Genomic DNA, 21,615 nt, shown 5'->3' with positions numbered 1-21,615 from the left:
CAATACCGAGGCTGTAAGTATTGGCAGAATTACAAAATGACCAGAATTAGAATCACTCTGGTCCCCTTGAAAGTTAAACACATCAAAAGTAAAAAAGATATGACGTTATGCTTCCAACAGTCAGGGTGGCAGTAAATTGATTTGTAAACGTGTTACTTCCTCCCACTTAATGCAATTCAAGCCAACAGTATAATTAAAGTCTTCCAACTTTTTCCAAATTCTCACTGAGTGTGAGGTGGGCCAACATTTAACAACAAAGAGGGTACAACCCACTAGGCTTAATGAGAAGAATGATACAATGCTACACTTGCAGGCCCATAAGAGCCGTATTCCCAATGTGAACTCTGCGCATCCAACGCTTCTACTCGCATTGCTGGTATACCATTGAGAATTCCATACAATATTACTTACCTGTGTGCGAGGCTGAACTCGGACCAGAAGAAGGATGGCACTGGATGCCTCCAGATACCTATTGTGACCAGGCTAAGCACATCCAACTGTACGCTCATTTTCAAACGAAAGAGGTAAGTAACATGGTGGGAGGGGTGAGGGTCAGGGACAGGAGCACAAGAGGGAGTGGGAATGGGCTGAAATGCTTCATGCTCTCCATGCAGAACAGACCTGTAATGAAAATGTAATGGAGAAAGGCATCCAAAATGGATACAGTTGTTAAAACAAGTTTGCTTTTCACGTTATCAGTCTGAGAGAATGTGGGGTAACATACAGGACTACTCACTTTGGAACTAGTCAAGTCAAGTCAAGTCAATAGATTTATATAGCGCGCTACATACCCATAGGGTCTCAAGGCGCTTGAAGAAGTGTGGAGAGTTACTTGTCAAATATCCATGTTTTGAGTTGCTTTCTGAATGCTAGGTGGTTCTGAGTAAGGCGAAGGTGAGTGGGGAGTGAGTTCCAAGTTTTAGCTGCTAGGTAGGAGAAGGATCTACCTCCCATGGTGGTTTTGTTGATGCGAGGTACAGTGGCGAGGGCTTGGGTGGAGGATCGTAGCTGGCGGGAGGGGGTGTAGAAGGATAGTCGTGTGTTGAGGCATTCGGGTCCTATTTCGTAGAGTGCTTTGTGTGCGTGGGTTAGGAGCTGGAAAGTAATCCTCTTATTGACGGGGAGCCAGTGGAGGTTTTTCAGGTGATCAGAGATGTGTTCTTTACGCAGGATGTCTAATATGAGCCTGGCTGAGGCGTTCTGGATGCGTTGTAGTTTTTTCTGGAGTTTTGCGGTGATGCCGGCGTAGAGGGTGTTTCCGTAGTCCAGTCGGCTCGTGACCAGAGCGTGGGTGACTGTTTTTCTAGTATCGGTAGGGATCCAGCGAAATGTTTTTTTGAGCATGCGAAGAATGTTGAAGCAAGATGAAGAGACGGCGTTGACTTGTCTGTTCATCGAGAGTGAGGCATCCAGGATGACGCCCAGGTTCCGTGCGTGGTCCGTCGGGATGGGTGCTTTTCCAAGGGCCTCTGGCCACCAAGAGTCGTCCCAGGCGGGACGGGTTTGAGTCTCGGCATCGGCTCTCCCCGTGCCTACAAAAAACCATGTCTCCTGTAACAAATAAAATTAAACAATGGCGAATCCAAACAAAATACAGAACTGAAACAAAATTACAAATGATAATCGGTACTATGGCAATTGATGAACTCCCTTTTTGAATGTATACAGGATCAGGTGAAGAAATGGCACAGGACCAATTCAAAGAAGAAAAAAAAGAATGTGGCGACCAAACCATAAATATACATAAGAGTAGAAAGACATGTAACAGGGGCAGTAGCCATGAAAATGAAAAAGACCCCCAAAGGCTGGACAAGGCTGGACAAATTGCAATGTTTCACCACTGATAAGAAAGGAATTCAGAAAGGCACATGAAGGAACAAATTGAAAACTATGGGCGTGATGAAAGCCAACAATGTCGATACAGCATGTCTTGGTTCGAGACAGCGCATGCGTGCCGTCTAGAGCTGAGACCTAAAAATGGCCCACCACCTGACTTCAAAAGACGATCGGTGTGCTTGAAACAAATCAGTGATTCAACTTCCACAGAGGAGCGATGTGTTAAAAAGCATTCATACATGTCAACTAAAAGGGAGTCCTCAAAGCTCAACTTCCGAGTACAATTGAGGCTGTGTAAAAGTGGTCCATGACTCTGCTTTGTAAGATGATTGAGTACGTGTTGAAGGGACCCGATCATAACCTCCAAACCAGGCCCAAATAGGACAAATCACACAAAATGACTTTGAAAATCTGTCCATTTCTAATTTGTCTTAGAAGGCAAGCCAATAAGCTTCAAGAAACCCTCCATAAAGAAACCAGTGTACAATTAAACCAGGGGGGTTCCACACCAAATGCAGGTTGACCTCCCTGACAACAATAAAAATTATATACATAATTAAATAATTAAGTAAAAATGAATTTGCAGCAGACTGACACAAACTGCAGTCGATCACTCATTATGGAAAAGACCCAGAAAACTGCACAGTGGTCCTGACACACACACACAGGACAACAAATCCTTCAGGTTTCAGTCATATAGGTGGACAATTCCAGTTAACTTTTAGATACAAAAACAGTTGCACAATCGGAATTAAGGCATCCTAGTGGTTGGTAACCGTGAAATCAACATCCTACAATTACAAATTGAGTTAAAACAAATTGAGAGCACAGAAATTGAACTAAATATAGAAAGTCTGTTTCATGCTAATTAACCACATGCGCGCTGCTCTTATTCTGCTGGTATGCTGACTTTTTAAAAAACGCACTTTACATGACGAGCTGGGCTCGTCATCAGTGTGCGAGGAGGCTACACCATGACGAGCCCAGCTCGTCATCAGCCTCGAAGGGGTTAACAACAAAAACAGACATTCTCTTTAGGTCAGTGGCACAGAAGCCTCTAGTCATTGCTGATCATGTTCCATAAACTGTTGTATACACATGCAATCAAATGTCTAATAGGGAAGACTTTTTTGTCACCATTCAAACTTAAATACTGCTACATAATCTATGCACAGTGTGTGAATCTAGAAGAGATTCATGCTGCAAAAGAAATAAACTACCTGTAGCGAAGGTTTTGCAGCCTGAAGTTCTTCTAGGTGACCCTACCACCTCCCCAGTAAAGAGAAAAAAAAGAAAGAAAAATAAAAGGGGGGCAAAAAAAAGTGTGTATATGTAAATGGAAACAGAATCAACTCCCAAAAAAGAACACTCAATAAATATAGAACTATGTACTTTAAACCACTTGAGTTCTTCAGAGAAGTCAAATATACCATGCTCCACATAAAAGAAATCACTTCTGTACTCTCATATAATGGTGTGTTCTGCCTATTATCAAAACACGTAATAATGCTAAAAATACAGACCGCATTGCTCTTGTGTTGTAAACATAACTAGAAATAAAAAATACCATAAAAATGAGTGTGTGTGTGTATGTATGTATGTATGTATATGTGTATATGTGTGCATATATATATATATATATATATATATATATATATATAATATTGTGCTAAAAGGTGAGGTATACCAGTACACAAGATCAAACTCTGTCTACTGCAACAAAGGGTAATGATCCATATAAAGTCACTCATACCCTACTGCCTAAATGAAATACAAACTGCATCTCTGCATACTGTGGTCTTAGACCAATAAGAGGATGTGGCAGGGCACTTACTGCCAAACGGGTCCAATGGCATTAGGGGGTTTCTGTGTGCAGAAGGTCACACAGACACACTATTGCAAAGTTAATATTTACTAATTCTGATTATATTCCTCGCATTTCAAGGATTATTCCATTATTGACTTGAATACTATGCATTTTGACTTTTTGATGGAACAATAAAAAAAAGTTGAGGTAAAATCTGAGGTGCAGACATTATGAGGCGCAAAAATGCCAATGTCCATGTACTTTATGAAATAAGTATTTGATGCACCAAAATGAGTACACCCTGATAATTTACTTTCTGATACCCTAATCTCCATGCAGAATTAACTCTCTTGAAGAACACTTGGAACTAGAGAAAATAGCCGCAGAGGAAGCTTTGCAAAAAATGCGGTCTGTGCATGAGGTGTCGCTGCGGAAGGCAGAGCGGACAAGGGAGATGCAGGTGGAAAACCTCAACAGTAGGTAAGGAGAGAAATGGGAACTGCTAAAAAGAGAGCTGCTGATGGGGAGGAACAAGGGGTAAACAATGAGAGAGCAGGCAGGAGTGGGGCCAATACTAACTAATAGGTTGACTTGAACCGGTGGAGGTGGGCAGTATTTAAGTTTGGTGCTTGTTGGTGGGAGTGTAGGGGCCTACTGTTTTTTGACAGGAGTTGCCATCAGATTACTGAATACAAAGGCAGCCCTAGTCTTGATTCCTTCTCATGTCTGTTTCTTCCACCACCTTACTATTCCGGTCTCTCTTTCTCTATCTGTTTTGGGTACTTTCATCCCATTTTTCTTTCCTTTATCACTTTGTAACTAGTTTGCTCTCTTTACCTTCCTCCTTTTCCCACATTCTGCTTTGTCTTCTCTTCCTTGGATTCAAAGTATTATGAAAAAGTCTCAGCCACCAAAAATGAGTACTGGTGACCCCTGTCAGCATTCACGGGCACAAATTAAGCATAGGTAGTAAATGCTGAATTATATGGTGCAGGAGATCAGGAACTGCTATAGTTGGCGTGAGGGTAGAAGCAGCTGAGGAGAGAGTAAAATACGAGGCTAATAGCTTCTACTCAAGGTACAGTGGAGGGGCCTGCTAAGGGAAAAGGGCAGAGGGAATGCGCAAAAGGTTGTGGGAGGGATTGTAAACTTAAGTGAGGCAGAGAGAGAGTTTCTGGAGATTTTGATAGGTGCCAATACTGATTTATGCCTCTACTGATTTTTGCTTCTCTGAACCCTTTCCGGCAGTATGCAAGTACTTCAGGACGAGAACGCCTACATGTCCCGGAAGATCTCTGCTTTAAGCACCCAGAACCGAGCCCTAGAGAAGGTGAGTACCTAAGGGGGTACTATCTGCCATTCTGTCACGCTGGCATTTCCCCAGTAGGCTGCAGGCTAGGAGGCTGCTATCATTGCAGGGTGTACTGCCAGGACCCAAAAATGAACCTACCCCCCACCCATTGCCATATTTTAGTTGTGACCTCCTGCAGTGTGAGGCTGATATTTGAAAATGTTTTTTTACAAGCCTGATTTATATTTCCAGGCCAGCACCGATGGTGCTCTGTTGAAAATGGAGGCGGGGAGAGAATACTGCAGTGTCCAAGAGTGCAGCGTACGCAGAACATGAAGAATGTATCTTCTTATAGCAGGGTTGGCGCTAATATTGCACCTTTCTTTGTAACTGCTTAGGCATTGCTGGTAAGGTTGTGCTGGGCCTAGGTCTGTCCAAGGAAAACACCTTTATACAAGCTCCATGTGGGTGTGGTGGTCATCAGGTGAGGCTGCCCCTCAACTGAAAATACAGGGTGCAGTACTTAAAAGATTTCCACCATGCGACAGCAAAGCTTTTGCAAACGAACAGGAAGTCAGTCAAGGTAGACGTTAGAACCACCCTTGCAACTTTAATTCTTTCTCACGGAAGATTACCTAGTAAGTGACACCTATGAAGTGTGCACGAGAACTTCCTTGTAGCGCTAACAAGATGAGAGGAGTCCCCAACAGAAGTTATAGTAGCATCCGAGCGCAAGGAATCTCCATGGAAAGTTTATACTGACTCCCTCAGGCAGGGACACTCCTTATGTAGCGAATTCCCAGTTGTGCCACAGATTTCAAGTTTCCCAGGTCCATGCGTAACTAGTTGGGCAAGTCCCGTTTTTATTTTCTCTTAGAATTCTGGGACTTGTAGTCTTAGTTAACCCGGTTCAATACCAGTACTACAAGTCCCAGGATTCTACAACTGAATTGGGACTACCTACCTAGTCATGCATTTACCTGGGAAATTTAGCAGTTATGGCGGCCAGCAACTCACTGCGGCACGCATGGTGATCGGGGGGGGAGGGAGCTTCTAAGAGCTAACAGTGGCTCTCATAGCCAATTGGGCCTCCTCTTGTAGCTGACTGGGACATCTTAGGGTCAGTTAGAGCGCAAAAGGTCTCACTGCCACCTCCTGGAGTGAGAGCTGTGCTGTCTTAACACATGGGCACGCTTGACAGTTGCCCGCGGACCCCACAAGCATAGGGGTCCCGTCCTATTATTATTTATTTATTTATTTATTTATTTTATAGCATTTATAAGGCGCAACAGCTACCCACAAAGGGTTTCCCGGCGCCGAAAATCAGCAAAAACACAAGGCACAGCTAGAGAGAGAACAGGTCTGGGAGCAAAGATTATTGATCAAACAGCCAGGTTTTCACGCTTTTTCTGAAACTCCTGTAGTTTTCTTCTTTGCGTATCTGAGTAGGCAGTGTGTTCCAAAGGGTTGGTCCCAGAAAAGAAAAAGATCTTCCACCCAATCTGGCCCGTTTGTACCTTGGCACCGCAAACTTCGCAGATGTCGTAGAGCGGAGATTGCGATTTGGTAGGTAAGGCTTGGCAAGGTCTTGAAGATATTTGGGTGCAGTCCCAGCTTTAATTTGGAACAAATAGCTCAGGGCTTTAAAACGGATCCGATTTTCGACCCTAAGCCAGTGTAGATCTCTGAGATGTTTAGTTATTCTGGCATATCTGGGGATTCTACAAAGCAGTCTGGCCGCAGCATTTTGTACCATCTGCAGGCGTCTTATGACTGCTTTGTTTGCACCCAGGTACAGGATGTTGCCGTAGTCAAGCCGAGATGTCACTAAGGCATTGACTACGGTCTTCTGGGTGATTGATGGTAACATCCAGACGATTTTACGAAGCCATCTGAGAATAGTAAAACAGATACCAGCCACTTTATTAGCTTGCTGAACCATAGATAAGCTGTCATCAATGATGACTCCAAGATTCCTGACATGGGTGGCAGGGGTCGGGAGCTTGCCCAGTGAGATCGGCCAATGGGAATCACTCCAGAGATTTTTGCTGTTTCCTAAAAGGAGGATCTCTGTTTTCTCCCCATTTAACTTGAGTTGGTTGGCCGACATCCAGCAGAAAATTTCCTAATCTATGCACAGACCAGAATTTAACCAGGGACCTTGGGAGGTGAGAGGAGGAGTGGTAGATGTTAACTTTTAAGTGCACATGTCAGTTTGGCCGGCCGTCTCATGCCGGCCCACTTCGGTTTCTCCAACCCGGCTGTGCATACAGCCAGGTTGGAGAAATAGCACAGACTCCCTCTGTCTGAGCGAGCTTTGGATCCTGCATGCTCAGGCCAATCCCCACGCTACTCATGCTTGAGAGCAGCGCAGGGATTGGAAGGGGAATTGTGATGCTGGCCCAGGGACTGCTGGGACAAGGAAGTGGACGCAGAGAAGCACAAGGCCAGCAGCATAGGGTACGTTTTGTTATTATTACGCCCCGCGGGCTCCTCCCTGCACCCCTTTCTTCCCCGCTCCGCCTGCCCTACCACTCAAAATCCATGTTGGCCGCCACTGAATTTCAAACTAATTTTCAGATCACCTGCCTCAACATTCAAATCTCCCACTAACTCGGTAGAACGAGAAAATTACGACTTGTAGTGGAGAGTTGGCATGTCTGCATTTGCGAGAGAAATATTGCTGTTTTTATTGCTTGCAATGTTATGGAAGCCGAATATTGTAAAAGGTTCGCGGGAGGTATTTAACGGCCGGGGACAACAATTGCTGACCGTGTGCCTTTCCATTATCTGAAGCAGAGCCTCCGCTTTGTGTTCTAAGAATTCTATTTATCTGGTGAAGGGTTCGAGGAAGTGTAAGAAAGTGAAGTGAAAAAGAAACTAAACTTATTACATGTTAGTGATGTTCGTAAATAACCCTTTGTACAGCATGTTTTTTTATGTCAAAACACAGATTTTGTTGGAGGTACCAATAAATATGTTTCTTTTATCTGATAATTTATATTTTATTCCTGTGAGTGGTTGTGTAGGCAGCGCCCAGTGCACTGCTGTGCCTGGAGGCCTATAATGCTGTTAAGATGGCCCTGATTGAGAGAGTTCCTACCGATCTGATGGTAACATGTCCTTGCTCTTGTTGCAGAAGGTCAACTCCTTGGAGGATGACATCATAGACATGCAGGACTCCCTGCAGCGGCTGCAGGAACACGCACAAAAACTGGAGGAGACTCTGGTGCAGGAGCGGAGTGCTCGGGAGATGGAGAAGGAGTCCATGAGCCAGGTATGTTGTCCCCTGTAGGTAAAGCAGGACTCCGAGGACTACCTGCTTCTGCTCCACAGCCCTCCACCCCAATCCCAGGGTAGAACAAGGATGGCTGCCCCTTAGAGCAGAGATGGGATTACCACTCTTGTTCCCTCAAGGCATCTCAACTACATTACTGTGCTGTTTCAGCTCCCTGACACCCCTTTAGCAGAGTAGAGAGAACCACTCTATCCCCTACAGAAGTTCATGACCCTCTTCTAGAGAACATAACTCCCTGTAGAACAGGACCTAGACCATAACCCCGCCAAGATTGACTGCTGCTGCCCCCTATAGAATCTGACTGATTGGTATCACCCACTCCCTCCAGATGTGTGTGTGTGTGTGTGTGTGTGTGTGTGTGTGTATATATATATATATGTGATCAAGCTTTGTAAGAGGCGAAACGCGTAATGGCGGCGGCAGGCTTGCTGGAGAAGAATAAACACCTCCATGAAGCACAAAATCTGGGTCTGTTCTTTCGTCATTTAAATCGAGAGCTGAGGCGGCTGCTCCTGCGGATGTGGCGAATCAACATATATATATATATATATATATATATATATATATATATATATATGTGTTCAGTGGCGGCTGTTGACATTCAAAAGTGTTGCGGCGTAAACGATTGCAATGAGTGCCCAGTGGCGAGCGAACCTGACTGCCCTTAAAGGTGTTCGTGGGTGGGAGTTCTCCCCCAGAGAACATTTTGAAAAATTAGTGGGCAAGTGGTGCATTTTCAAGCATATTTGAGAAAGCAAGGTTAATAAAGCACGTGTGAAAATGTAGTTATGACATCAATAAAGAGCTTCAAGTGATTCAATCAATTGAATCCAATACCGTCTTCTAAGAACCCTTTACATTTGCAGATTGACCAGTTGCAAACATTTACATTTCTTTCTCGGAAGCAGGCACACAGGCAAGAAGGATTGTTTAGCTGTCTACTCCTCCTTCGGCTTCACAGAACAGGAGACTCGTGCCTTACACTTCAGCTGAAGCATTTCAACTGTCGGTACAGGTGTCGTTTCATGTTGTGCCCTTCAGATCCCCCCCATTTGACCACTGGATCACATAACGTGACAACAAGGCTCCGCCTCAGAACAAATGAGACTCGAGCCTGGCCACACCACAGGTCATGAGGAGTGGTCTCCATCTGGTCTTGTCTCTCCTTCGTTCACACCCTTCTGCAAACAACGTTTGGCAGCCGTTCAGCGTACAAAGATGGGAGGAGGAGACAAGACTGCTGTGCTTTATTGTTCACAGAGTCCTAACCCGCATTCGGCCTGTACAAAATATCAAGGCATGAAGCAAAAGTAGTAACACCAACTGTGCAACCAAAATGTCCATTTAGATTGTAGAGTAGACACGAGTATTGCATATACAGAGGTACTTTGCTTGAATATTCATAATTAATAACCAGGTATCACCATTACTTACAAGAAACAATCCCTACCTTTAGCAGCCCAAACAGATCAATAGTTAAACTTTCAAAGGGTAACTCATGTCAGATAAGCAAATAATGACAGACGTGCTTGGATCTGGTCAACAGTGTGCCATATTTAAATTCGATAAAATGCTAAATGATGGCATTAAATAAAGCTGAAGAGCACAGAATGCGTTTTGTTGAGCTACTATTTTCTTTAAGGGAGCATAAGGACAAAAAAAACTAACTCCGGCATTTGCATTTATTCCTTCATGCATAGCACTTCTCAACAACAATATTTTTTCACATTTATTATGGCAGAGGATTGAAATTTTTTATGGCTCTGCCACGAAACGGGCAAGGGCTTGATTAATTTCAATCTGTGATAGGGTTATCTTGCCGAAGAACTAACTAAGTAATGGGCTGCTTTCCATATCCATCACTGTACCTTTAAAATGCCCTTTTCTGCATGGCCATTCTTCAGCTAATTAATGCTCTTGTCTATTACCTTTACTATATTTGAAGTTATTATGGCTCTATCAGTCTTTACCTGTCTAGTGAGTTTGCACATTTAAAACACGATTTCCCAATGAGCGAGTACCCCTCATGGTGAAATAAGCCCTCCGACAAGAAACCTAAAATATGACAGGCCCCCACACCCTCAAAATGGATGAGCCATGCTGAGCCAAGGCCCCTAATGACGAGAAAGCGGCTCTTTGTTGTGTGTATGATTAAAGCAATCATTACGTTTGCCACACAGTAACACAGAAAAATACTAGCTTCTGCTGATCTCCAAGCTTGCTCCAAGACAGACATAACATGGGCATTTTATTATACGATTACATTAATAAATAATGGGCTTAGCCTGCCAGTGGGAGAATTATTACTGGCGCATAAATGAGAGAATAAGTTCCTCTGATAGCGATTGCAGTACTGTTCCACCCATACATACACCCTTCACTCTCACTGCCAATTTGCATGTGTTTTTTTTCCAATCAAATGAATGGAGATTCCTTACCTTAAGGAAAAAAATTCAGGCAAAACTTGACCTCCCGGTCATATAGCTCGACTCATCATTTTTAGATAAATACAGAGTTATTTTAATAACCACAGCCATATCCCCGAGAACCAGAATGGAGCAGACACACAACTAGTTTTAACGACCGGCCTCCCGCCCTTTTTATTACTGGATTAAATTTGCCAAAAGCCAAATTTCTATGCACTTTGCAATCCTCCAAACATTAAGCATGCCAGTGACAACTGTAATGTCTGCTTGGGGTCAGTGATGGCCTACGCCACAGAGTGGGGCCTAACTGTAACTATATAGCAATAACGCACAGACACTATCTACTGGGTAAGGACCGAAGACCACGAGCGGTCTCGCGCCCATTTATTTATACCCGAGGGCTGACTCGCCCCCAGGCTGTGTGCGTGCGTGAGTGGACGGGCCGTGTGGCTCCGTCAGTACGTCCCTCCAAACTCACAGATGAATGGTCTAGTCTTATTTAGAGTTCCTGGTGACTCGTAGCCTCCATGCATAGTCCTGGAGTCTTTGACTGGGAGTCAGGTTTGGTCGTAGGTTGTACCTCCAGCTTCGTTGTCCTTCGGCCACTTCTTCTCTCGCCGGTTATGCCGCTTCTCTCTCGGGGTTGGCCTGGATGACATTTGGCTCTGTGTCTCTTCTGGGTGGTGATGGTTCTCTGTCTCGTTGACTGACTGATGCCTCGGGAGGAGCCGGGTTGTCTTCGCCGCTCTCAGTATCTTCTGACATCTGTTCCTGTGTAGCCTCATTCGTAGATATACGCTTGAACCATGACACATTTCGTGTCACTACCCTTGATCCGTGGGACGCTGACACCATGGTGCCATGAATGTTCACGATCTCCCACACCTCGGGTTCACGTTGTTTGATATTTCCAGTTGTGGTGGCGAGTCTTGAGGACCACATACTCTCCTACTGTCAGTGGCCTGACCCCGGCTCTTCTCGTTCGGCTTGCTCTCTCATTAGTGCGTCGTCTCCGGTCCTGGGCTGCTTCGTGGTTTAGCTCTGGGGCCTGCCACGCTGGGCTTGTCGGTACACAATCTTTTGGCGGTCTCCGGAACATGACGTGAGCCGGGGCGCACTTAGTGGTACAATGTGGTGTCTGTCTGTAGGTATTCAGAAACTGCGACAAGCATTCCTCGGGCACTTCCCCTTTCTCCACACCGATCTTCAATGCCCGGTTAATTGTCCTCATGAACCTTTCGACCTCTCCATTGGCCTGTGGCCATTGTGGCGTGATCTTTCGGTGATGTATAATTCGTCTGGTTAGATATACTTTGAAATCAGTACCCTGAAACGGCGGTCCATTGTCTGACCTGATCTCATCTGGGAAGCCTAGCATGGCGAATGTCCGATCCAAGGCTGGCTTGACGTGGCTGAAAGCGGTGGAAGGAATCACCTCCACCACCGGAAACCGGGAGCATGAATCGATCAGTACCAGGGCTTGTCGTCCATCCGGGAATGACCCGAAATCAACGCTTATTTTGGACCAGGGAGTGTCACATGAGTCTTCCGTGATGACTGGGTGCGGCGCAGGCTCCTGACTTGTGATGACACACGAGTGGCAGTTGCGGATCTCCTCCTCCACCGCACTATCAATGCCGGGGAACCACACCCTTCCACGCAGCCGAGCTTTCATCTTGGCTGCGCCTTGATGTCCTTGATGGGCGAGGCGTACCACCTCCCGATGCAGGCTCGAGGGAATGACAATTGTGGCACCTCGCAAGACCACTCCGTGGGGCCCCGTGCTAAGTTCACTTTGCGCTCGCCACATTTGTTGGCGAAACATCTGTTCCTCCGTTGTGAGGGCACTGGCCCCGTCCAGAAAGTGCTTCCAGCTGCAATCTCTAGAGTTTGTTTCACCCTACGGAGACACTCATCCTGGTCCGTGGCCGCTCCGATCTCTTCCAGTGTGAGGGCTTTGGGGCTAGCGTCTTGCGACAGTACCCTGACAAACTCATCCACCTCCTACAGGTCCTCATGTTCCGATGTGTTGGAAGCGTGCCCCGGATGTCGCGAGAGGAAATACGCGGGGTTGTCCGCTCCGGGGCGGAATATGACTTCGAATCTGTACGTCTGGAGCTGAGCGGCCCACCTCTCAATCCTGTGCGGCGCAAGTCTGGCCGTCCCTGCTAACAGCGGAACCAGGGGTTTGTGGTCCGTCACGACCATGAACTCGTGCCCGAAGAGGTATAGATGAAAGTGTTGACATACCCACTTTATGGCGAGTGCCTCTCTTTCAATCTGCGCATAGCGCATCTCGGTTGCTGTCAACGCCCGTCTGGCGTATGCCGTGAGCACCCACTCGTGATCTTCCGTTTTCTGCATCAGGACTGCTCCCAGCCCTACCGGGCTGGCATCCACGATGACCTCCATCTGTCGATGCGGCCTGAAGTACGCCATGACCTTGTCATCGATCAGGGCCTCTTTCACGGCTCAAAATGCGTCTTCCTCTCTTGTGGACCATGCCCACGGTTGCCCTGCTTCGGTGAGTGCGCGCAGGGGTTCCAATAGGGATGCCATATTGGGGATGAATCTGCCACAATATGTGGCCATCCCAAGGAAACTGCGGACTTCGGTTGCTGACGTCTGCTTGGGTGCCGACCGGATGGCCTCAGCTTTCTTCGGGTCTACTCTGAGTCCGTCGCGAGAAAAGATGTAGCCAAAGAATTCTACCGATTCGTTATAAAACAAGCACTTTTCTCGGTGTAATGTGAGTCCGTGGTCTGCCAGGCACTGAAGCGTGGCTCTCAGGTGTCCATGGTGCTCCTCTAGGGTGTTGGAGAAGACTAGAATATCATCACTCAGATTGATGACTCCTGGCAGTCCCGACACCGTCTCCTTGATTGCATTTTGGAACACTTCGGCGGCCGAGGACACGCCGAAGCTTAGGCGCTTGTGCCTGCGGAGGCCGACATGGGTCGAAAACGTTGTGATATTGCGGCTGTCTGGATGGAGCTCCAGCTGGTGGTAGCCCACATTTAAGTACAGCTTAGAGAACCACTTGGCCCCGTTTAGATCAGCCACTATGTCGTCCATAGTTGGCGTGAGGTGGCGCTCCCTCTTGACTGCCTTGTTTGGGAGGCGCATGTCCACGCACAATCTTATCGTGCCTGGCTGTTTGGGCTTGGGCGCTACGACGAGGGGTGACACCCATGGGCTGGGCCCCGATACCTTTTTGATCACCCCCAGCTTCTCGAGTTTCGTCAGCTCTTCCTCCACTTGCGGCCGCAGGTGGAACAGCACTCTCCGATGCCGCAGTGCTGTTGGCCTCACTGTGCGGTCGATGTGCAACTTGAAGACTTTCCCTCGTAGGCAGCCCAGACCCTGGAAGAGCGTCGGGAAGTCCCTCAGCATGGCGTCCGCGTGTCGTTCGTGAACTTGGTTAGCGAAAAATACCAGATGGCGGTCTTCTGCAGTGTGGCAGCTGAGCAGCGTGCCACGTTTGCCACCGGTCACCTGGAATTTCGTGTGCACCTTTTGATCATTGCACGACACCATCACGTCAATGACTCCGCGTAGAGGCAGGGGTTCATCACTGTCGTACGTGTAAAACCTGGCTTTTGAGGGCAAGAGTGGTGGGCGATGACGTAACTGTTCGTATTGCGTACTGTCCATTCACTGATGCCCCAGTGTCAATCAATGCCTGTACCGGGGAACCCCCTATCTCGACTTCACACATCGGTGGCGGCCTCTTTCTGGATCCATCCCGACCAACGAAAGAGACAAAGAAGACGTCGTCGTCTTCGTCCTCATCTAACCGGAACGCTGTCTGAGGCGCGTCACTGCACGGCCCTGGGTCCTCGAGAGAGCTTTGACGTACCCCTTGGGCTGCGCTCCTTCCGCTTGGACCGGTGCAGCGGCTGCTGCGGCATACTTTCGCGAAATGATTCATCTTGCCACAGTTGGAGCACGCCTTTCCTCGTGCAAAATATCGTCCGTTCGGGGGATGCTCCATCCCCCAGTTTCCACATGCGGAGCGTGAGGTCGCCGACAGCTGATTTCTCTGTGTTGAGGGAGGAGGCCTTCTCCGGATTACATCCACGTGCTCTTCTTTGATGGACAAGTGTTTCGCTGGCGCCGCTGGTCCGTCTAACGCGGCCTGCATCGCTTCCGCTCTTGCATTAGATAGTTTGTGAGACCTCGCCAGCACGAGGATCTCGTCCAGGCTGATCCGTGGCTGTCGTAGGATTAGGCGTCTCAGTTGGACCGACCGACATCCTTGTATGTTGTGCTCTGATCTCTAGCGTCCTGTCCGGCAGCTCGCACGACGTCGCTAGCTTACACAGCCTCGCGTAGAAGACGTCAATCGATTCGCCCTCCGCTTGGTGGGCCTGGCGCAGCTTGAACCACTCATAATCTGGGTTGGCGCGGGGGTCAAAATGGCGGTTGAGAGCCGTGACTGCACCCGTGTAGTCGCTGTCGTCACCTCTGTCCGGCAGAGTTTCGAATAGTTCATAGAGCTCGTCACCCCCATAACACATCAGGAGCGAGTGTTTGACTTTGCTGTCGGTTTCTCTGACGCCCACAAAGTAATGTTTTAAGCGTCCGAGCCAGAGGCGCCACCGCGCGGCTGCTGTGGCGGGTTCAGATAGTTCACTGAATGGCGGGAGCGGGGCCGCCATGGCATGGCCAGGCGTGGTAGTCACAACGTTGACAGCAGGGTCCTGAGCTGGTGGCCCTGCTTGCGCTGGCCAGGCATTCAGTGGTGGCAAAGGTGGCGGAGTTGGAACTCGTTGGGCTGGTCCAGCGGCTGCCCCCACCCCCCCTCTTGTTTGCTAGCTCATTTCTGGCCTTGTGGTAGCACGTGGGCTGCGTACTGTTGTGAGTGAGTGGGGTGTCACGTGGGGACTCGCTGCTGTGGTAGGCTGATGGACTCTCCTCCTTATTGGAGTACAAATCTGTGCTGCACACAATGCTACTCAGCCCTTCCAGATGCTCCAGGGCCTGGACAGCCGGTATGTGTGGCACTGGGCGTGTTTCTCCCCTCAGAACGGCACAATCGGCAACTCCGCGAGATGCGTGAGCTTTAGTAGGGCGAATCTTCTGCTTCCGCGAGAAGCGTGAGCAGCCGCAGGTGTGTGGCGAGGGCCGAGCTAGTCCCTCCGATCAGCGCCGAGCACGTTGCCGCTTCTCTCCTCCCATGCGCAAACAGGCCTTAGCGCTGGGGCAGCAGTGAGGCAGTGCTGGGCCTCCGAGGTGGGGACGCAGGAGTATGCAGCAGTGCGGGGCAAACGGCGAATGCAGTGTTTCCCCCTGGAGGGCTCACCTCGAGCGCCGCGACAGGCGCGAAGCACCTACCGGCAGTAGGTAAGGGCGGACCGGCCAGCACAGCGGGGTGGCATCCGCGAAGGATCTTGGTGATGGCCGTAGGCTCCAGCGCAGGCAGCACGAGCGTGGCTCGGGTGGAGCCGCGGGACACGGCAGGCGCGGGGGCGAGGCGTGGGCAGAGTACCCGCCTCGTCGCCAGTGTAATGTCTGCTTGGGGTCAGTGATGGCCTACGCCACAGAGTGGGGCCTAACTGTAACTATGTAGCAATAACACACAGACACTATCTACTGGGTAAGGGCCGAAGACCACGAGCGGTCTCGCGCCCATTTATTTATACCCGAGGGCTGACCCGCCCCCAGGCTGTGTGCGTGCGTGCGTGAGTGGACTGGCCGTGTGGCTCCGTCAGTACAACAACGAACGGGTCTCTCAGAACTAAGCAAGAAGAATATCTGAATACATACCGCCAGGACACGACTGGAAAGATTCACACTTGTATGCTTGCATTTCACTCTGACAAGCATGTATTTAAAGGCAAGCATGCAAGTGTGAAGCTTGGCATTCGTGCTCAGGCCTTTCTGCTAAAGTTCACACTTGCATGCTTGCATTGCACTCTAACATACACGTGTATATAAAGACAATGTGTCTTCAAATAAGTGCGTGTCAGAGTGCAATGCAAGCATGCAAGTGTGAATTTTAGCAGTCGTGGTCAGGCTTTTCTGATAAGGTTCACACTTGCATTCTTGCAAGTTGCATTGCAGTCTTATACGCAGTGTTCCAAAGGGAGATGTTAGAGGCCGGAGGTGGGAATAGGGAGCGATCGCAAACCCTAAAAACAGATGACGCCGGGCAAAGACTCAGCAGCTTGACAGACAGAGGAGGCAAAGGATAGTACTCACGCTTTCGGCTAACGGGTGTAATGGCGTTCCTGTCAGCTGTAGCTGGTGAAGGACGAAGGGAAATATGGGCCCCTGCAGAGGCACACGTCACTGAATGCTCCCAGCTTCGATGCAGGTGAGCCAGAAGAAGTCGATTGGCCGGCCCGAGTATAAAGACAGAGGGCTGCAGAGGCTGAAGGGTGAGCAGGAGGCAAAAGGCTTCACCAATGGTTGTTATGAAGGGACACATGAAAATACTTTGTTCCAACTATAATCCAGCCTCGTATTCTCATAGGCTGACAGTATCACGGGTCAGCCATTCAGAAAGGGAGGCGATATCCTGGAACGACGACATAACCTACGTAACCGATCCGGGCAAGCTGATTACTCGACCGAAGCCCTGGAAATACTGCTGCTTTAGGCAGTGTCAGATTGTCTTCACCTCTGCCTCACAAACACATATTGCGCATGCGGGATTCGGGCGATATTGAAGTTGTCCGTGTCACATGCATGTTTGTATACTGCTGTGGTGCGCTGCTACTTATAGGCTGGACAGTATGAGTGCCTCAGACCAATATTTCAGTCTTCTTCTTCTCCTTCCTCCAAGACTAGCGGGGCTCCGCCCCCAATGCCCTCATAAGGGAACCGCCCCTGTGATTTGTTTCCAAAAGTAGCCAAATGTGCCTTTCTCTCGCGCAAAGGTGCTGCTTACTCACGGAGGCGATTCCATTACCTATTTTTTAAAAATCCTTCACAGGAAGCGCAGTGCACTCAGGACTGTGACTTCAAAAGCATTTTAGTACACCACCATGATACTGACAAACGAGTTTCGGCCTCAAAAGCCTTTGTCAATGTCCCAGGCACTGCTGGGACCAAGAAGTATATTTCTTTCTGCCTCTGACAAGGAATTTTAGGATATAAAGTACTTATAATAAGGTAGACGGATATCCGTCACATTTATGACTAAGTAATTCATTTGCAGTGGCGTAGCTAGGGGAATGGGTTTCACCCGAGTGGCACTTGTTTTGGGGGCGGCGGCTTCCCCCCGCTATCACCTGCCGTATCGGTGCGGCAACAGCACCTCCCGCTCCTCAATGCATTTGCTGCGAGGGGGTAACAAATGCACAAAGTAATCGCCAGCACCTCCCCCTCCCGCTCTTCATTGCCACTGTGTGCGGCAAACAGAGACCGCCACTTGCGCCCATAGGGCTAGCTATGACACTGCCCATTCGAAACCCTAAAATCCATCTTACATCTAAATATGAGTGTACTTTTATTGCCTAAATAAATGCAAAAATATATAATAATGGCCTAATTTTTTAGCAAAATCCGAACAAATCTGAATAAACACAAATAAAAGTAGCAAAATAAAATGTGCATAAATAAACGAAGAGTAAATCTACAAAAAGTACCCTAAAACTAGGATTTAGCTATATTCCATGATACTTGTTTGTTGCCTGTGAAATAATTCTAAATTTCAAAGTTTACCTGCACTTTTTTGTCGAAGGAAGTGTTGGATACCTCTACAAACATGAAGCCAGTATACTTTCCACTTTGTAATAGTCGAGAACCTGACAGTCTAAAATAAAAAACGGACATTGAGCATTCTTAATCTCTTTTTTAAATACCGCAAAGACGCATGGTGGCATCAGTGCACAGTCAATGCAGATGGCAAAACCAATGGTGTGGCATTTAACTCTTTAAGAATACGGCCGCAAAGTAAAAAAAAAAAGGGCTCAATCGCCAAATGCAGGAAAATATATCCTATACTCATCACGTGCTATGATTCTGGTACCAACTTATCAGCGTAACTAAGATTGTGGAATTGGGTTGGGTAAATAAAAACTAATTCAGAGACCTTGACAATAAGCTCTAAAAACCAGTTAAGTAGTCGAGCAAACAATGAGGCCAGAAATAGCAAAAAATAGGTGATTTTAGATTGTGTCCCCTGCACCAGAGCTGGCAGTGAACCGATCTGGCCTTGCAAGGTCCAGAGGAGCTAATTTTACCTATGCTTCTAATGCACACTGATACTTATGCATATAGAGTGGATTCTGATTTATTGCAGCAGAACTGGGGTTCCCTTCTAATATAGAAGAATCAGACTGGCCAATCCCGTTCCATATATAACCATGGATTCCCCTGGCTCGGTGACCACAGACTGGTATCTACCCCTGAGAGAGGAGGAAACCTCAGATTACAACCTTTTTATCCCCTTCTCCTGATTTCTTCTTTTGTGTCCTCAGGTAATTGATGGACTGAGGAACCAGCTGCCAGATTATTGGGATCAGGAAGATGTTGCCCTTCAACCGGTGCAAAGGCCCCCAAAAAAGGATATGGTTGTTCAGACGTACTCAGATGACTTCCTGAAGGAGATGGACCCAATGGCTCAGGTGAGGGCAGAGTGCCCAGTTGGTGCCCACATCTACTATGCCATGTGCCTCAAGTTTAAACTTAGTTTTATGCCACTTCCTCCTTTGTGATACTCTAACAAACGTCTTCTTTTTTTCTCCTTGCCAGGAGAACTTGCGACTGCGGGCAGAGGTTGAAGAGCTGCAGGAGGCCCTATCTGCACAAGGTCGGGCACTCTTATGGCAGCAGAATGGGGACCCTCGACCACCAGCACCGGGCTCGGATTTCTGCTCCTTGGTGGATGAGATGGAGCTGGTCTCCCTTGAGCAGGTAAGATACATCCCAGTCCCTCCACTCCCTCCACTCCCACTTGCCTTCTCCCAGGAACAACCCACAACTCTGCTGGCTCAGTCCTTGACCACCTCTAATCCTCACTCTTCCAAGCTTTTCAGATGCATTGCCCTGATATATGACCGACTGTTGCACAACCCTGCTTCCTTTCCAATTGCATCTGCTGGTCATATGCTGGACTTATGTATCTCAGGAATGCTTCCATCCCCAAGGCCAGAGGATGGTTTCCTAGTGACTCTTCCCCAGCCCTTCGATTACCACCTCTAACACTGTCCCCTTCTCTTCCTAGGTCCAAGCCCTGCAGGAACAAAAGGACATTAACAAACATCTGCGGCAGTACCTGGACCGCGTTATCTTGACCATATTGGAGAAAGACCCCACATTGCTGGAAGTGAAGCGCCTGCCATGTGACTGATTGCACCACTAGGGAATGGAGACCAGTTCCACCTACTGGCCGCTTTTTTTTGTTTGCTCCATCATGGGTGTTGCCAAAGACTATGAGCTCCAACCGATCACACTGAGTGGTTCCTAGCCTTTTCTCGGGGGTGAAACGCCACCTCTTGAAAGCTGCTCGGGGTGAGCGTGGTGTGGTGAAGATACGGTGCAAGTCACAGACTGTGATCTCTGATCAGTGATGCGTACCCAATTCACTCCTTACCAGTGGGGCTTTTACTACATGATGTGGTATAGCACCACATCCCTGGCCTCTACGGATCTGCCCATTTGATGTGTACAATCCAGAATGTAAGCCTGGCCATGGATATGTTTCATCACACTCAAGTATGCACAACCACTACCTCACCAAATACACCACTCCCCATACACAACTCTCTCCTGTGTGTGGCACGTTCCCAAGCTAACAATCTTGTTTCACCACTGTCTCCACAGGAACAGCCCTCAGTTCCTTACCCATCACTGGTCACACCTACATGACTACCATTTCCCCCTTCATAACAGGAGGCATATTGTATGCGTCTGTTCACTAACACAATTCCGTCCTCATCCATAGGTACCACAGCATCACTTGCATTTGCTCTTAGCAAATAAACTGCAGTGTGCACCGCCCCTTTCTCTTTTCCTGAGAGAGGACCTGCTGGAGGGGTGGCCTTAGATTTACAACCTCTCCCTGGAGCTTTTCCCATATATGGCCAAGAGAAGAGGATGGTATAACTAGTTCAGTTTCCTATGCAGTACTGTTGATTCATGGCACAATATTGAACAACCTGCACTGAGGCCTAATGTCCTGTAAATTAATTTGGTACTAAATGTCCTGCCCTCTTTACTAGCCGTTTTCTGAAGGTTATTTATTTTCTCAATAAATTGTGTTGTTGGAAGACTACCAGACTTGGGGAGTGAGTTATTTTCTCTTTATTTGGATATTGTGGGCTCTGAGATGCTGGGGGATTGGCCACACCAGGATATAGTTACACTTTTGTTACTTGTGGGCTGTTGGGTATGATGCAGGAATAGGTATACTTTAAAATGTTATTCTTTGCAATGAACAGCGTTGTACAGCTTTACACATCATGGTCAACATCTAAATAAACATAGTTCTCACATGCCATTGATCATGCACAATTTTTCCTATTTATAGTCCACTCTCTTGTAGGTGTCCCACCACTTACCCCATCTCCTGTGGTACTTCTGAGGGCAGCCCCTAGATGTATACACATGCTCATCGGTATTCGTGCAGTTGTCATGCTCCTGTTCCATTCCCCAAAAAAGGGGGCCTTGTCTGATCGCCAATGGTGACAATGTCTCTTTTCCCAATCAATCAATCATGGTTTATATAGCGCGACTCCTCACCTGTGATGGTCTCAAGGTGCTAAGGTGGCAGGGTGCTGATCTGTTTGGGTGCTGGGATTCAGTCGAAGAGCCAGGTCTTGAGAAATTTCCTGAATTGGGTCAGCGACGGTGGATGGTGCTTCCCGGAGGGGGAGGGGCAGGGTGTTCCAGGGCTAGGCCGCAAGGTAGTAGAAGGATATTCCTCTGTTCCTGGTCTTGCGGGTCCGTGGGACAGTGCCCAGAGCCAGTTGGACAGAGCTGAGGTGTCTGGTGAGTACGTGGAATG

General features: G+C 47.9%; 1 protein-coding gene across 1 annotated transcript in view; it reads left to right on the top strand.

Annotated features, from left to right (window-relative positions):
* LOC147748087 (rab11 family-interacting protein 4A-like) overlaps nt 1-21,101 on the top strand; it is a 46,042-nt gene extending 24,941 nt beyond the window's left edge. The window contains exons 6-11 of the mRNA XM_086958531.1: nt 3,983-4,123; nt 4,892-4,973; nt 8,074-8,211; nt 19,088-19,234; nt 19,362-19,523; nt 19,834-21,101. Of these exons, the coding sequence (XP_086814657.1) occupies nt 3,983-4,123; nt 4,892-4,973; nt 8,074-8,211; nt 19,088-19,234; nt 19,362-19,523; nt 19,834-19,959 (796 nt within the window). The 3' untranslated portion in view covers nt 19,960-21,101. The remainder of the gene's footprint in view (nt 1-3,982; nt 4,124-4,891; nt 4,974-8,073; nt 8,212-19,087; nt 19,235-19,361; nt 19,524-19,833) is intronic.
* The last annotated feature ends 514 nt before the right edge of the window (nt 21,102-21,615 follow it).

This window comes from Lissotriton vulgaris, chromosome 1_1, assembly GCF_964263255.1.
Source record: "Lissotriton vulgaris chromosome 1_1, aLisVul1.2, whole genome shotgun sequence".
In the NCBI taxonomy this organism is placed as follows: domain Eukaryota; kingdom Metazoa; phylum Chordata; class Amphibia; order Caudata; family Salamandridae; genus Lissotriton; species Lissotriton vulgaris.
This window is presented reverse-complemented; position numbering and strand designations above follow the sequence as displayed.